General features: G+C 38.5%; 1 protein-coding gene and 1 long non-coding RNA gene across 4 annotated transcripts in view; one reads left to right on the top strand and one right to left on the bottom strand.

Moving 5' to 3' along the window:
• RGL1 (ral guanine nucleotide dissociation stimulator like 1) overlaps positions 1-18,399 on the bottom strand; it is a 289,030-nt gene that overhangs the window by 170,526 nt on the left and 100,105 nt on the right. For all 3 annotated transcript variants that reach the window (XM_031657730.1, XM_003893404.4, XM_031657737.1), the window contains exon 2: positions 17,075-17,238. In XM_031657730.1, the coding sequence (XP_031513590.1) occupies positions 17,075-17,206 (132 nt within the window). In that variant the 5' untranslated portion in view covers positions 17,207-17,238. The remainder of the gene's footprint in view (positions 1-17,074; positions 17,239-18,399) is intronic.
• LOC108582963 lies at positions 27-5,299 on the top strand. Its single transcript, XR_001897083.3, has 2 exons — positions 27-262; positions 5,121-5,299. It is a non-coding gene; the product is annotated as an uncharacterized LOC108582963 (long non-coding RNA).

The raw sequence follows: 18,399 nt of genomic DNA on the forward strand, positions 1-18,399 counted from the left end.
CCCTGACCAGAAAAATCAAGGATGTCTTCCTGGAAGAGGTGATACTTCAGCACATTCTAATACCAACAATGAAATTTAACCATAATGAAAGCTTTAATATCCTCAGTGTCCACCTTTAGTTTAGACTAAGAAACTTATTAAATGCATCATGTCATATTCAGGTGGTCTTAATCACAAGGAATCTTGAGACTGGAAACAAGGGCCAATGGAAAAGAATAAGACAGTGGACAAACTGGAGCTGGAGAGACTTCCCTGACTAGAGGTATGTGTCCCATGGTAATAGTAGGCTGTTTGGTAAGATGTGTCCCAAGGACTGTATTGTAAATATTTTTTAATTTTCTGTATATTATGATGTTTTGATGTCTTTAAAAACTTTACAACTGGGAGAGACTGCCTTCCCTGGGCTAACTAATTCTTAAAGATAACAAAACTCAAAGAGCATGCCTTTGATGTGCAAATTAACCAAGAGCCTTATCTCCTCTGTTTGGCCTGGGTACTTCAGGAGACAGTATTTATCTGCCTTAATCATCCCAGGGCCAGGTACCAGGCAACTAGAAACTACTCCTATAGCCCAAAACCCACCAAAAGTGCTCAAACTAACCAATCCCAAACATTCTGCCTGCCCTGGCATGCCTGTTCCTTGAAAACCCCAATACAGAAGTAGGCTAAGCTTCCCCCTCACTCCTGTCTTCTGCCTCATGACCACCATCGTGTCTTCCCATGCAGAATGCCTCCTGTCTCTAGGACCTGCGAGTGTAATAACCTTTTCTTTCTCTGAGCCTCTCTTGTATCTCTTATGGCCGCACATGACTAACCAAACTCAGAAGGAACACAAAATAGGGGCATAGGAAAACGCTGATGTGATTCTGGCAAGCTTTCATATCCAACGAAGCAACAGGAGTTCACGGATTGGGTAAAAATAGCCAGGTTCCAAATAAGACTGTTTACAATTAGACTCCAATTAATAGCTTGGGGTAAGTGGAACAGAGCTCAATTATGCAGAAGACAGAGCTACATGGAGCCTAGCAGAGTTCTAAGTTCTATTTAAACAGGATGGTGTTAAGGGCACCATTTAAATAGGTACAGTTTCTCTGAGAAACTGGGTCCTACTATGAACTGAATATTTGTGTTCCCCAAACTTTGTTAGGTTGAAAACAGAAACCCCCCGCCACCCCCACCACCCCCTCCACCTCCCCTGCCCCCCGCCACCGAGTGTGATATTAGGAGGCAGAGCTTTGGGGAAGCAATAAGGTTATAAGGGTGAAGTCTTCATGAATGGGATTCATGCCCTAACAAAAGAGACCCCAAAGAGCTCTCCACATGAGGACACATTGAGAAGACATCATCTGTAACTCAGAGAAGGAACCTCACCAGAACCCAACTATGTTGGCATCCTGATGTCAGAGTCCCAACCTCCAGAGCTGTGAGAAATAAATTTCTATTGTTTATAAGCCACCCAGTCTGTGCTATTTCATTGTAGCAGTCTGATTGGCTAAGACAGATGATATATAGGAGAACTGAGATAGAAGCCCAGCCACACCAACTGAGACAGCACTTTGAGGAATGGAAGAAGATTATGACTCAGTGGGCACACCGGTATTTGTTCGCATGGGCATTGCAGAGCCAAGGTCTATCAGAGCAAGATTGGCACCAGTTATTGAGCTGAAGTTGATGCCCTGGCCAGGAGTGGTTATGGTCTGGACAAGAAAACTAAATGTAAAATTAGAGTGATTTAACAATTTTGTTAGTTTGCTTCATGAGGAGATAAGAGTATAGAACAAAGATAAATGAGAGGCAAATAAATTTCAGTCTTACTCTGCCACCAAACAGCTATGTATATTTGAACATGTGCCTTAACCTCTAATCTTCATAATCCTTATGAGTAAAATGAAAATGTACCTATGGCTGTGACAAATACATTGATAAATATGAAAGCAGCAAGTACAGATCCTGACACAGAATAGATGCTCAATAAATGATATTTTCTTTTTCTTGTAAACCCAACAGAATATTATTCAGTCTCGATATTCCATGTCTCACTACTGATGTGTCTATTTTACCCATCTCAGAGATTCATACATCAAAGCATTTTTATGTATTAAAAACTCCTAGAAAGTAAATTTCTATCCCTTTGCCTCATGAAAATGTGTGGCAGAGAGAAATAGAAATTCATTCAGAGTCATAAAGAAGGACCCTACCTCTGTCATCAAACCACAATTCAGCAAATAGCTGGCTCTTCACAGTTTAATACAATATACTCCCACTGCTTGCCTAAATTGCCATCCAGTTTTTAAAAACTTCTCTCTTCCTGTCTCTCAGATGTGTATGATTTAATTTCTAAATCATGTATGATGAACACATTACTACTTCCTCCTCCAAGAATGTAATATTACATTCCTGAGCTGCATAGAGAAGAGTTCATATGTCCAGTCTCCATACAGACATTCACCAGTTTAATTTCACACAGAGAACATCTCTGTTCCATAGCCACAGAGAACATTGCATATCGTTGTGGTATTCTTGTAAAACACTGAACATAGGTAAGTCCAGTGCACAGTGGATGACTCGGTGCAAATTCAATCAGCAATTCAAAAAAAAAAAAAAAAAACACCCAACTAAGTGTTATCCAATGGTGAGGCAAATGAATCACCTTTGTACCCAAAGATGACAACATTCTGCTTGATGTTACAATTTAGAGGGACAGTGTATTACCATTAAATAATGAAAATAATTCATTAGTCAATCATAAGGTATTTATTTCAACCTGTGTCTAGTGGTACCAGTGCTTTGGGAGTCATAAGTGAAGTAGAATTAAGACTAAGGGGGTGACCTATCAATATGGGAATATAAATTTTTTAAAAAGAAGAAGACTAAGAGGCCTGGTCTCAAGAACAGACAGCCTAGTTGGAGAGGAAGAATCACTATCATGAAAAAAAGAACAACCCCAAATAATCACTACTTGAGCACTGGCTAGCACAGGGTGGACAGAGAAGAGAGAGAGCAATGTGGGCTAGAGAGGTTTTGAAGTATTTTCAGCCATCCTAAACATGTCTGACAGACTAGCATTTCTAAAAACAAATCTGAATATGTCACTAGCCTGCCGAAAACTTTTCATTGACTGAGCAGTGCCCACAGGATACTTCCTAAGTTTCTAAGTAAGGCACATGAAGACTTTCGTTATTTGTTTCCTCTTGGCTTCATCTCTTGCCATTCCTCTTCTGCTACAGATGCTCTAAGCGGTAGGACATTCTCTCTGACACTCCCCTTTACAGTTTTCCCTGCTCCAGAAATATTTGCTCCAATTCCCCTTCAAAAATTCCATTTGCCAGGCTAGTTTCTACTTTTCCTTTAAGCGAACCCGGGAGGTCGAAGTTGCACTCCAGCCTGAGCGACAGAGCAAGATTCCATCTCAAAAAAAAAAAAAAAAAAAAAAGAATGAACTCAGGCCAGGTGCAGTGGCTCACATCTTTATTCCCAGCACTTTGGGAGGCCGAGACGGGTGGGTCACCTGAAGGCAGGAGTTCAAGACCAGCCTGGCCAACATGGTGAAACCCCGTCTTTACTAAAACTACAAAAAATTAGCTGGGCATGGTGGCAGGCACCTGTAATCCCAGCTACTTAGGAGGCTGAGGCAGGAGAATCGCTTGAACCCGGGAGGCAGAGGTTGCAGTGAGCCGAGATTGTACCATTGCACTCCAGCCTGTGCAAGAAGAGCAAAACTCTGTGTAAAAAAAAAAAAAAAAAAAAAAAAATGAACTCAAGTATCAGCTCACTGAGAAGCTTGCTTTCCTTGACATGCACACCTATGAGTGCCCATACTCATGCTGGATTACATGCTCTAGGCTCTCGAAATACCTGTGGACACTTATTACAGCACACTGTATGACAATGACTGATTTATTTATTTAATTCTGTTCCCTAATCCCATTGCCCGTTTTTTAAGATCAACTTTGTTGAGGTATCATTTACATATAATAAAATATGTCCATTTTAAATGTATAGTTGAATGAGTTTTGACAAATACGTACACCCATGTAATCACCAAACAATCAAAAAACAGAACACATCACCACAAAACATGTCCAATTCTCCCATTGCTTCCTTGCTCATTTTTTTTTAAAAAAAGGTACTGAGATTATGTAAAGATATTTTTCATACTTAACCCTTTGATAAAGATTTCATTATTTTCTACTACATATAGGTATTATTCATCTTTTAAATTTTAAATATTTGAATTTTAAAGGCATAGAATAGTTACAGTTAATCACTACATTGAAAACAAAAATAATATTTTCATTTTAAATATACTTGACAAACTGATTTGTGACCACATAAAAACTTTTAAATGATTACAAGATGTCAGTTATGAATATTCACGTGCAAACAGGCACTTAACTAAATATGGCCAAAAAATTAACTAAATATGGCCAAAAAAATAGACATTCAACATTATCTAGATGCTACTTTCTGACCAAGTGAAGTAATTTTTAAAAAATAAGTTTAAAAATATAATTCATTAGTCAATCATAAGGTATTTATTTCAACCTGTGCCTAGTAGTACCAGTGCTTTGGGAGTCATAAGTGAAGCTTGTGAACTTTTAACTTTTAAGATCACATTTCTAAATAACTCACAGGAGTGTGTAGGACTCAGTTCCAGCAGTACGGTGGACTAAATACCCTAATTGACTCTCCCACTACAAATAACTAAAAAAAAAAAAAAAAAACTTGATAAAACTAAAATCTCTTTTATAATACATGACAGGCTGGCAAAAAATTAAGAACTCTTAAAAGCCAAAACATAAATGAAAGCAGAACCCACAGATAGGCACTGAAATCAGCTTCCATTCAGACATCATTGGCCAAACCAGGTAAATTTAAACTTTGTTTTCTGTGACACTTAACTGCCCACCAAAATTCAATTTGTATTTCACTTTCCATAGTATTGAGTCATCACTGGTAAGTAGCAGCTCAGCCAGAGATTACATCTCCCCATCACACATCCTTCATAACTGTATGGAACAATAGGACTAATTCTCAGTCATAGAAGGTAAACTGATACAATGCATGTCTGGTCAAAGAGAGTTAAGAATTGGGTGTGTCTTCTTCAACCTCTTTTTTAGTGAATTGCCAGGTGAATACAAAAGATTCCCAGGTCCCAGAGGATGGTGGAGCTTCAAGAAGAAAGTAGCCTTGGTCCCTAAATTATCACATGAAGAAAAGGGGGACTCCCACCAGAAACACCTAAATTGGACTATTATATGATTGAAAAATAAACTTTTATTATGTTAAGCTACTTAAATTTTATACTGTATGTGTTACAGCATTAATGTTACTCTAACCAACACAGGACTTGTTACCTTAAAGCATGTAGGGAACAATATACAAAGCCCAGGGTTGGCTTATGGGAGAGAATCTAACAGGAAATTCCCACTGCATAAAACTGAGATCCTAAAATGTGATTCCTTCAGCATCAAGGTGAGCTAGTAATACTGTGTCTTCTGTGACAGTACAAGGAAAGTTGAGTATCTTTATATGTGATGCTGAGGAGGGGTAGAGAGGGGGAGTCATTTTCTCCGTAGAATTTACTACCACAAGCATGCTCATCTGTAGATTTCTAGCCTGTAGTCACATTAAGTGGTCTGAAAAACATCAAGCTAAGAATTTACTTTAAAGTAGTTTTCCGTTGGTAGTGCTCCCAGAAGCAAATGCAAATTCTCTCTGGAGAAAATTTCCTTCTTTCCAAGAAATAAAAAATGAACCCACAGTCAAAAATCACAAAACTCACAAAGAAACAAAACACCATGTTCAAGAGCCAAAAGAAACAAGAGATAGTACCCTGAGACCCACAGTTTTTAGAATTACCACACTCAGAATACAAAATCACTATATATAATATTGTTAGGAAACAGTACTCCATGGGTCTCTCTTGTTCCTACATGTCTTGCTATATATGCCAAAAGTTCAAGGCCCTGGCTGATCATTACCCAGATTATTTTTCAGGATTGGGCTTGTAGCAAGAAAACTTGAGAGATGAGCTAATACTTCCCTCTTAAAATGCCAGCTTGTTTATTATCCACTATAAAATGGAAAGTTTCCCAAAGTCAGTGTTCCCTTCCTGTGCAAGTATCTATCTAGGCCCATTTCTAGGAATTGGAACATAGAAAACCAAAACAAACATGTTGACAGTCTGGCTGCTGCTCTTGCTGTGAGTAATAAAGTCTTTTGCTCTTAGCCAAGAGTCTCATGTCTTCTTTCAACATCCACAAAACTGTGGATTTTAAAAAATTAAAATCTCATAGCCTTCACAGTTCTTGACAAATATGTCTTAAAAACATAAAAATATAAATAGGAAGCAAGAGATTGAAAAAATGACTAGAAGATTTTTAAAGAACAAAACAAAACTTCTAGAAGTAAAAAAATACAATAAGTGAAATTTAAAAATCAATGATTGAGTTAAAGGACAGATTAAAGCTGAAGAGAGAATTATGGAATTGGAAGGCAGACCTAAGATTAATCAGAATGCAACACAGAGAGGAAAAAGATAGTAACTCTAAAAGAGAGGTTAAGGGACATAAGCAGAGAGTGAGAAAAGCAAACATAAATCTTGTTAGAGTTACAAAAGGAGAATGAGGTAAAATTTGAAAAGAAAAAATTTGGAGATATTTCCAGACTGATGAAAGACACCAATTCAACTATTTGAGAAGGCTTTGTACCCCAAAGTGTTAAATAAAAGGAAATGGAAAAACAGAAGACTGAAACTTCAGGACAGCAAAAAATGTAGAGATGATCTAAACAGTTAGAGAGAAAAGATGTCACATTCAAAAGAATACAAATTAAACTTAATGCTAGCTCCCCTTCAGTGCAATGGAAGGCAGAGGACAATGGAAAATTTCCAATGTACTCAAGAGACCTATAATTCTATACTCATCTAAACTATTATTCTGAGAAGCACACAAAATAAAGACATCTTAAGGCCAAAGAGAGGAAAGGAGAGAGAGAGAGAGAAAGGGAGAAAGAGATGCGCTACTGTTAGACCCTCAGAATAAAAAGTATTAAGGAAAAAGAAAAGTGATCTCGAGCTGAGATGCATAAAGAATTGATGAGCAAAGAACGAGATTCTATTTTATATCATCTAGATTTTAAAAATTAAGAAATCTAGGCTGGGCACAGTGGCTCACACCTGTAATCCCAACACTTTGTGGGGCCAAGGTGGGCAGATCACGAGGTCAAGAGATCGAGACCATCCTGGCCAACACGGTGAAACTCATCTCTACTAAAATTACAAAACTAGTTGGGTGTGGTGGTGTGCACCTGTAGTCCCAGCTACTCGGGAAGCTGAGGCAGAAGAATCACTTGAACCCAGGAGGTGGAGGTTGCAGTGAGCCTAGATTGTGCCACTGTACTCCAGCCTGGTGACAGAGTGAGACTCCATCTCAAAAAAAAAATTAAGAAATCTGACAATTCCAAGAATTGACAAGGATAGGGAATAGGGGAAACTCTTATGCACTGCAGGTGAGAGCATAAATTGGTACCACCACTTTGGAAAACAACTTGGCAATAACTTGAACAAGAGAACTTGCACATATCTACTCAAAATTCACCTAATAGGTATTAACCTGGAAAAACTCTTACATATGGGCAAAAATAAGATATGTAAAGTATGTGGGGATCTGGCAAGATGGCCAAATAAGAACAGCTCCGGTCTGCAGCTCCCAACAAGAACAATGCAGAAGGCGGGTGAGTTCTGCGTTTCCAACTGAGGTACCCAGTTCATCTCATTGGGACTGGTTAGACAGTGGGTACAGCCCACGGAGGGCAAGCAGAAGCAGGGTGGGGTGTTGGTTCACCCATGAAGTGCAAGGTGTTGGGGAACTCCCTCCCCTAGCCAAGGAAAGCTGTGATGGACTGTGCCATGAGGGACGTTGCTCTCTGGCCCAGATACTATGCTTTTCCCACAGTTTTTACAACCTGCAGACCAGGAGATTCCCTCAGGTGCCTACGCCACCAGGGCCCTGGATTTCAAGCACAAAACTGGGCAGCCATTTGGGCAGACACCGAGCTAGCTGCAGGAGTTTTTTTCATACCCTAGTGGTGCCTGGAACCCCAGAGAGACAGAATCATTCGCTCCCCTTGAAAGCAAGCTGAAGCCAGAGAGCCAAGTGGTCTCGCTCAGCCAGTCCAACCCCCACAGAGCCCAGCAAGCTAAGATTCACTGGCTTGAAATTCTCACTGCCAGCACAGCAGTCTGAAGTCAACCTGGGACCCTCAAGCTTGTAGCAGGAGGGTCATCCACCATTACTGAGGCTTGAGTAGGCACTTTCCCCCTCATAGTGTAAACAAAGCCATCGGGAAGTTTGTACTGGGTGGAAACCACCACAGCTCAGCAAAGCTGCTATAGCCAGACTGCCTCTCTAGATTCCTCCTCTCTGGTCAGGGTATCTCTGAAATAAAGGCCCCAACCCCAGTCAGAAGTGTATAGAAAAAACTCCTTTCTGCCTGGGACACAGCACCTTGGGGAAGGGGAAGCTGTGGGTGCAGCTTCAGCAGACTTAAACATTCCTGCCCGCCAGCTCTGAAAAGAGCAGCAGATATACCAGCACAATGCTCCAGCTCTGCTAAGGGACAGATTGCCTCCTCAAGGGGGTCCCTGACCCCCATTCCTCCTGACTGGGAGACACCTCCCAGCAGGGGATGACAGACACCTCATACAGGAGAGCTCCAGCTGGCATCTGGTGGGTGCCCCTCTGGGACGAAGCTTCCAGAGCAAGGAGCAGGCAGCAGCAAACTTTGCTAATCTGCAGCCTCCATTGGTGATACCCAGGCAAACAGGGTCTGGAGTGGACCTCCAGCAAACTCCAGAAGACCTGCAGAAGAGGGGCCTGACTGTTAGAAGGAAAATTAACAAACAGAAAGCAATAAAATCAACATCAACAAATAGGATGCCCACACAAAAACCCCATCCAAAGGTCATCAGCATCAAAGATCAAAGGTAGATAAATCCACGAAGATGAGGAAAAACCAGCGCAAACATGCCAAAATTCCAAAAACCAGAAGGCCTCTTCTCCTCCAAAAGATCACAACTCCTCACCAGCAAGGGAACAAAACTGGATGGAGAATGAGTTTAACGAATTGACAGAAGTAGACTTCAGAAGGTGGGTAATAACAAATTCCTCCAGCTAAAGGGGTATGTTCTAACCCAATATAAGGAAGCTAAGAACCTTCATAAAAGGTTACAGGAACCGCTAACCAGAATAACCAGTTTAGAGAAGAACATAAATGACCTGATGGAGCTGAAAAACACAGCATGAGAACTTCTTGAAGCATACACAAGTATCAATAGCCAAATCAGTAAAGCAGAAGAAAGGATATCAGAGATTGAATATCAACTTAATGAAATAAAGTGTGAAGACAAGATTAGAGAAAAAAGAATGAAAAGGAATGAATAAAGCCTCCAAAGAATATGTGACTATGTGAAAAGACCAAACCTACATTTGATTAGCGTACCTGAAAATGATGGAGAGAATGGATCCAAGTTGGAAAACGCACTTCAGGATATTATCCAGGAGAATTTCCCCAACCTAGCAAGACAGGCCAACATTCAAATTCAGGAAATACAGAGAACACCACAAAGATAATCCTCGAGAGGAGCAACCCCAAGACACATAATCATCAGATTCACCAAGGTTGAAATGAAGGAAAAATTTTAAGGGCAGTCAGAGAGAAAGGTCAGGTTACCTACAAAGGGAAGCCCATCAGACTAACAGCAGATCTCTCTGTAGAAACGCTAGAAGCCAGAAGAGAGTGGGGACCAATATTAAACATTCTTAAGGAAAAGAATTTTCAACCCAGAATTTCATATCCAGCCAAACAAAGCTCATCAGTAAAGGAGAAATAAAATCCTTCACAGACAAGCAAATGCTGAGGAATTTTGTCACCACCAGGCCACCCTTACAAGAGCTCCTGAAGAAAGCACTAAATATGGAAAGGAAAAACTTGTACCAGCCACTGCAAAACCATACCAAAATATAAAGACCAACAACACTATGAAGAAACTGCATCAACTAATGAGCAAAATTAACAGCTAGCATCATGATGACAGGATCAAACTGACACATAACAATATTAACCTTAAATGTAAATGGGCTAAATGTAAATGGGCAATTAAAAGACACAGATTGGAAAATTGGATAAAGAGTCAAGACCTATAGGTGTGCTATGTTCAGGAGACTCATCTCACATGCAAAGACACACAAAGGGGTTGCAACCCTAGTCGCTATAAAACAGACGTTAAACCAACAAAGATCAAAAAAGACAAAGATGAGCATTACATAACGGTAATGGGATCAATGCAACAAGAAGAGCTGGCTATCCTAAATACATATGCACCCAATACAGGAGTGCTCAGATTCATAAAGCAAGTTCTTAGAGATCTACAAAGAGACTTAGACTTCCACACAATAATAGTGGGAGATTTTAACACCCCACTGTCAATATTAGGTCAATGAGACAGAAAATTAACAAGGATATTCAGGACTCGAACTCAGCTCTGGACCAAGCGGACCTAATAAACATCTGCAGAACTCTGCACCCCAAATCAACAAAATATACATTCTTCTCAGTACCACACAGCATTTATTCTAAAATTGACCACATAATTGGAAGTAAAACATTCCTCAGCAAAGGTAAAAGAATTGAAATCATATCAAATGGCCTCTTAGACCACAGTGCAATCAAATTAGAACTCAAGATTAAGAAACTCACTAAAAACTGCACAACTACATGGAACCTGAACAACTTGCTTCTAAATGACTACTGGGTAAATCATGAAGTAAAGGCAGAAATGAATAAGTTCTTTGAAACCAATGAGAACAAAGACACAATGTATCAGAATCTCTAGGACACATTTAAAGCAGTGTTTACAGGGAAATTTATAGCACTAAATGCCTACAGGAGAAAGCAGGAAAGATCTAAAATCAACACGCTAACATCACAAATAAAAGAACTAGAGAAGCAGCAGCAAACAAATTCAAAAGCTAGTAGAAGAAAAGAAACAACTAAGATCAGAGCAGAACTGAAGGAGACAGAGATACAAAAAATCAATGAATCTAGGAGCTGGTTTTTTGAAAAGATTAGCAAAATAGATAGACCACTAGCCAGGCTAATAAAGAAGAAAAGAGAGAAGAATCAAACAGACACAATAAAAAATGAAACCACTGATCCCACAGAAATACAAACTACCATCAGAGAATATTATAAAAACCTCTACACAAATAAACTAGAAAATCTGTAAGAAAATCCTGGACACATACACCCTCCCAAGACTAAACCAGGAAGAAGTCAAATCCCTGAATAGACCAATAACAAGTTCTGAAATTGAGGCAATAATTAATAACCTACCAATGGAAAAAAAGCCCAGATCCAGATGGATTCACAACCTAATTCTACCACAGTTACAAAGAGGAGCTGGTACCATTCCTTCTGAAACTATTCCAAATGATAGAAAAAGAGGGACTCCTCCCTAACTCATTTTATGAGGCCAGCATCATCGTGATACCAAAACCTGGCAAAGACACAACAAAAAAAGAAAACTTCAGGCCAATATCCCTGGTGAACATCGATGCGAAAATCCTCGATAAAATACCGGCAAACCGAATCCAGCAGCACCTCAAAAAGCTTATCCATCACAATCAGGTCGGCTTCATCCCTGGAATGCAAGGCTGGTTCAACATTTGCAAATCAATAAACATAGAGCTTCTGCACAGCAAAAGAAGCTATCATCAGAGTGAACAGGCAACCTACAGAATAGGAGAAAATTTTTGCAATCTATCCATCTGACAAAGGTTTAATATCCAGAATCTACAAGGAATCTAAACAAATTTACAAGGAAAAAACAAACAACCCCATCAAAAATTGAGCAAAGGATATGAACAGACACTTTTCAAAAGAAGACATTTATGCAGCCAACATACATGGAAAAAAAAGCTCATCATCACTGGTCATTGGAGAAATACAAATCAAAACCACAATGAGATACCATCTCACACCAGTTAGAATGGCCATCATTGAAAAGTCAGGAAACAACAGATGTGGAGAGGATGTGGAGAAATAGGAACGCTTTTACACCATTGGTGGGAGTGTAAATTAGTTCAATCATTGTGGAAGACAGTGTGGTGATTCCTCAAGGATCTAGAACCAGAAATACCATTTGACTCAGCAATCCCATTACTGGGTATATACCCAAAGGATCATAAATCATTATACTATAAAGACACATGCACATATATTTTTATTGCAGCATTATTCACAATAGCAAAGACTTGGAACCAACCCAAATGCCCATCAATGATAGACTGGATAAAGAAAATGTGGCACATACACACCATGGAATACAATGCAGCCATTAAAAAAAAAGGATGAGTTTATGTCCTTTGCAGGGACATGGAGGAAGCCAGAAACCATCATTCTCAGCAAACTAACACAGGAACAGAAAACCAAACACTGCATGTTCTCACTCATAAGTCAGAGTTGAACAATGAGAACACATGGACACAGGGAGGGATGGGGGGCAAGGGGAGGGATAGCATTAGGAGAAATACCTAATGTAGATGACAGGTTGATGGGTGCAGCTAACCACCATGGGACATATATACATATATAACAAACCTGCATGTTTTGTACATGTATCCCAGAACTTAAAGTATATAAAAAAAGAACATATAAGAAAACTAAAAAAAAAAAAAAATACATGTATAGTATGTTCATATCAGCATTGTTCATAATGGCAAAAAACTATAAATAACTTAAATGTTCATCCACTATGAATAATTAATCATGATATAACCACACAATGGTATATTGTACAATAGTGAAAATTAATGAAGTACTACTGTATATATTTTTGTGGCTGAATCTTAAAAATCTTATAAACATTATGTTGAGTAAAAGAAGTGAATCACCAAAGACACCATATATAAAAATATATATGTGTTTATATATACATACATATGTAGGTGCATATATGTGTGTGCGTGTGTGTGTGTGTGTATAACTCAACAGTATTGTTTGAGGATACATGTATGCAGTAAAGACTTTTTAAAAAGCAAAAGGATGATTAAACACAAATTTCAGGAAGATGGGTACCTTTGCAGGGAAGGAAATCAAAGAGATAGTATGTGAAGCAGTTCACATATAGACTAAACAAACTGTTTCTTAAGTTGGTTGTGGACTTACAAGTATTTGTTCTAATATTATACTCCATAACTTGCATGTGTATTATTTTGTAAGTATCAAATATTATAATGTTAAAAAATCAGCACTTAGCAAAAAAAATGAATTGAAGGAACTTCTTTAGCCTTAGTTATCAAAATCCTACAGCAAAACAATGTGGGATAAAATATTGGTGAAACATTAAGGATGAAATATCAAAGCATAACCTTTAAAGTCAAAAAGAAGACAAGATAGTCATTGAATATAAAAATGTTGATACTCCCCAAATCAGTCAATCAATGTACTGAAATCCTAATCAAATTCCCAACAAGCTTCTGCTTAATTTTTCTTCATATTTGCAGAACTGAACAAGCTCATCCTAAATCCATATGGAAAATCTAAGTTCCAAAAACAGCCAAGATAATCTTGAAGATCAATAGTTCAGCAGAGAAACATTCCCTATTGGATACTCGGGGCCTTTTTTAGAGTTAGAATAGTTAAAGGAATATCATATCCACAGAGAGGATATCGTAACATAATACATGATAAATAGCATTATAAACTGAAGAAGTAATTGACATTCAAAAATGATACTAGATAATTAACTATCCATACAGAAAAAAACATCATATCCCTACTTCAGACTGTGAAATAAATACTAAGGAAATAAAAACAAGCATTTAGAACTTTTAGGAAAAAATATAGGAGAATATCTTTATCGTCATGAGGTCAGAAAGAATTTCTTAAAGCAGAAAAACACTAACCATAAGGAGAAAAGAAGACTGATAAATTTTACCAAATTAAAATTTGAAACAAAAATTTAGGAGTTGGAAAATATTGTTTTAGTGCATAAAATCTATAAAAAGATTGTATAGTAAACAATACATTAGTTTCCAGAAGTCAACAAGGAAAGACAAATGACCCAGTGAAAAGAAACAAGCAAAGGATAAGAACAGATAATTCACAGAAAACTAAATGGCCAATATCCATGTGAACAGATGCTCAACACCATAAGAATTCAGGGAAATTTGTGTTATACAAGGTCCCATTTCAAAACAATCAGATTGGCCAATATTTAAAGGTCAATATTTAAAGGTTATTGATATTTAAATATCAATAACAGGTGAGGATATATAACGGGTGAACTTTCATATGCTGCTAACAGAGATACAAACTCATGGCCTCATTTCAGAGCTGATCTAGTAATATCTAGCAAAGCTAAAGGTATTCATACTTTACAACTCAGCATGCCACTTCCAGGTGTCTATACTAGAAAAAACTCTAGCATATGTTCACGAGGAAAAATATATTATACTGCCAACTGTATTGAAAGAAAACTAAAAGTTAATCAACAAGAGAATGGATAAATTGACTATATTAATCAAAATAATGTAAACAACAGTTAAAGATGAATAAAGTGAAACTACATATGTCAGCATAAAAATAGAAACAAATAAACAAGATGTAGAAACAGATGTACAGTACAAAGCTTATATAAAATTTACAAGATATAAATCAATACTGTATATTGAATATATAGATCCACATGCATATAGTATAAATACTGAAATATGCATAAAAATGATAAACACCAAATTCAGATTTATGACAGGGCCAGGACTGGAGTGAGACTAGCATCAAGCCTAGGGCGCAAAATTTAAGGATGTACTCAATTTTGCGCAAGTATAGGGCATAAACCTTAAGTTTTGTGCCCTCGGCACAACACTCATCTCATCTTATCTTGGACCTGTTAGGTGAGATACAGAAAGACTTCATCTACCACCTGTGGAGTTTATTTCTTTAAAAAAATAAAAATAAAAAAGTCTGTTGTGCAAGTATATCCCTAGAGAGAAGGTTTGTATTTGCTTCTGCTGGATTTTACATGTTCAAGACTAGTTGTTAGGTTACTTTCTTGGATTGGAATTGTCATATTGTGTCAATATTAGGAATCTGAACTTCAAACACAAGTGTAGCAAGGAGTTGGTATAATAATTTCCCATGGAAGATTCCTCTTTCTCTTTACAGAATAATCAAAAGAAAGGCATGCAACTAAACTTGGCAGTGAGCTCCTCTCTCCCACAGCTTTGCATCCTGAGTAGAATATGAGAACATGGAGGGGAGGGGACCAGTTTGGAATTTGTGCCAGGGTTGGCGCCCTGAGCAGTTTCTACTGACTTGGTTCCTGTCTTATTTCCAAGCCTAGTTCTCCAAACTTCTTACCAATTCTGTAAGCTTCTCAACATCCTCCAGCAATTTCTCATTCTCCTTAATTTAGTCAATTTCTTTTGCTTGGAACCAAAGAGCCATACCAATATACTTAGCCTCATGCTGTCAAACAAAGAATTTATATATTTCCACTTGTTATGACTCCATCCTTAGGAATCAACTTTCTTAGCATTATTTGATTTCCCATTCGGTTTGCCTACAAGGAGAATGTGTACTAAACATTTTAACTTGAGTATTTCAGAAGATAAAACTCTTCTATTTGTCTTTATCAATTAAGGAATTGCCATTTTCTTTTTACATATTAGTTGTATAAACTTAATTCATGTGAGTTTTCCCCAGAAATTTCTGTTGGATACACGAGAAAATAAAATTTCCAAGCATATAAGCTAAGGACCAGACCCTAGACAACTACCCAAGATTATGAATATCACCCAGGTAAGCCTCTCAGAAAATAGCTGCTGGTCTTTCTGGTAGCCAAAATACCATTGACAAAGTGTTGTCTGTTTTCCCTATTACATTTCTATACTACCTCAGTTGTTTTGAAGTTCTTGCTTTGGTACCTCTCTCTGAGATGCTCTTTCCCATGTATTAAAACCTCTAGCTTTTGGGGCTGGGCACAGTCACTCACACCTGTAATCCCAGTGCTTTGGAAGGCAGAGGCAGGAGGATTGCTTGAGGCTAGGGCTTCAAGACCAGCCTGGGCAACATAGTGAGAGTCTCATCTCTACAAAAAATTTAAATATTATCCAGATGTGGTGGTGTGTGGCCTGTAGTCCTAGTTATTTGGGAGCCTGAGACAGGAGGATCGCTTGAGCCCAGGAGTTCCAGGCAGCAGTAAGCTATGACTGTGCCACTGCACTCTAGCCTGGACAGAAGAGCAAGATCCTGTCTCTAAAAAACAAAAACATACAAACCTCTAGCTTTCATTTTATTTGCTGAGCTGGTAAGATGTACACAACCCAAGCTCAGGGAAGTTAGGCCTTTCCATGATCTGGTTAATAATTCCATTCTCTTTTCCAATCTTCCTTTTATACCTCTTCATGCCTATATGGAAATGATTTTCAATATCTTGCCATTATGTATGATTTTACCTTTAATGCATAATAAAAATAAAAGCTTTAATTTATAATTTCCATTGAAAGAATAAGAGCATCTCTCTCTCTCTCTCTCTCTCTTTCTCCCTGTCCCTCTATCTTTCTCTCTCTCTCTCACACACACACACCACAAATATACACACAAATATCAGCATTTTATATAAGTCAAAAGAAACTTCAACAACAATAGACTTGAGAGAGGGAAGTCACGGAAGGGCAGCCTTGAGAAAGAATGTAGCTAACAGGATACCCGCAGCTACACTGCTGATATCTGAAGCTAAAGTGCAGATTATATGCGTATGAGCCTTAGATCACCATTTTTTAAGTGCTGGCTTTCAGTGTAGCCTCCTTGGCCTGAATCACTGTGTAGTCATTAATGTGCAAAGGACATGCTCCTGACTTACTTGTTCTCCAGTCATGGCTACGCCTACAGCACCTGAATAAAGATTTGCCAAGCTGACCTGTAGTGCTGGCTACACAAAGAATTATAGTCTCAGGTATGAACAAATCCGGTATTTCACCAACTGTGTCATTTAGAGTCATCTTACCTCCTCTGTCTTTAAAACTTCCCATATTCGAGCATGATCTTCCACCAGCCAGTGTCCCGTGCTTTCTACCTTGGTGGAAAGTTTGAATTTAGACACCTCCTGAGTAGGTTCTCCCACGGGTTTCACCTCCATCTTGAAAGAGGCAGGCAGGAGGCATTACGGATCTGTGTGGAAGAATAAAGTGTGATCCAGATTAAAACAATGAGTAACATTAAGAGAGACATGGAAGCAAATTATAGGCATCAACTTTTATGGCCACTTTTATATTCTAAATATTCATTATTGGTATCTTAATGCAGGCTTTGGGAGGTAAGAACGCATTCTGATAACGGCAAACTGGTACAAATTTTAAAGCAAAGCGCAAGCCATCATCTGCCTGTTATACCTGCTTATCACTTGGCTTTGGCGCTCTCAGGGGGAGAGATGGAAATGGGTAGCTGTCAGGCAAACCTGAGTGATGTTTTCGTATTTCCATGCCAAGTGCTCCATGTGGAAGAAGCACTGGCTATGATGTCAAGAATTTTACTCTTCAAACATCTATTATGTACTTGTGTATATGAGGCTCCATGCTAGGCATACACAAATAATTCAGTAGTTTGCCTCTTAACCTTAAGAAGCTTAGAGCCTCAGGGCAGAAAGGTTGTAAACAAGTATTAACAATATGATGTATTACAACATAGTGTCTGAAATGCCACAATAATTGTGTTTCTAAACTGCAATGAAAGCAGAGGAAGATTCCTTTGATATTCACTGGCTGTGCACTTTCTTGGGCCTTGGTTTCACTAACAGTTACTGTAAGATATTATTTAAAAATTGATGCCAATCTTACAAGGTCTACCTCTTTGACATCTTTCCATTGGCCACTGGCTTATTCAGAATCTCATCATATCTTGCCTGGCTCAGTCCCATACTATCATAAGAGTCTCCTTGCCTCCATTCAAGTCTCTTTGAGTCTATTCTTGGTGTAATTCTAAAAAGCAAAACTGTTACTGATGTTCCATCTACCTAAAAACTTTTCCTAAAGAATGAAACCCAAATTCCTTCATGCAGCATCCAAGGATCTTTACGTCTGGCTTCCTCCACCTCCCTTCTCCCACCTCATGCATGCACTGCTACCTCCTCAGCTACTGTTTCAGCCATTTGAAAGTATCTATGGACCCCAGATACATCTAGTGCCTATAGCCTTTGTTTGTGACACCTTCTCTCCAATCTCCACCCCAAGAGAATACAGGCCTCCCTCCTTTGTTACTCTATGTACTCCAGACAAACTTCTATCATGTCACCTGTAACACCTTATTATATTTATTTGCTTTCAATTCTATTTC

Source organism: Papio anubis, chromosome 1 (assembly GCF_008728515.1).
Source record: "Papio anubis isolate 15944 chromosome 1, Panubis1.0, whole genome shotgun sequence".
NCBI lineage: Eukaryota > Metazoa > Chordata > Mammalia > Primates > Cercopithecidae > Papio > Papio anubis.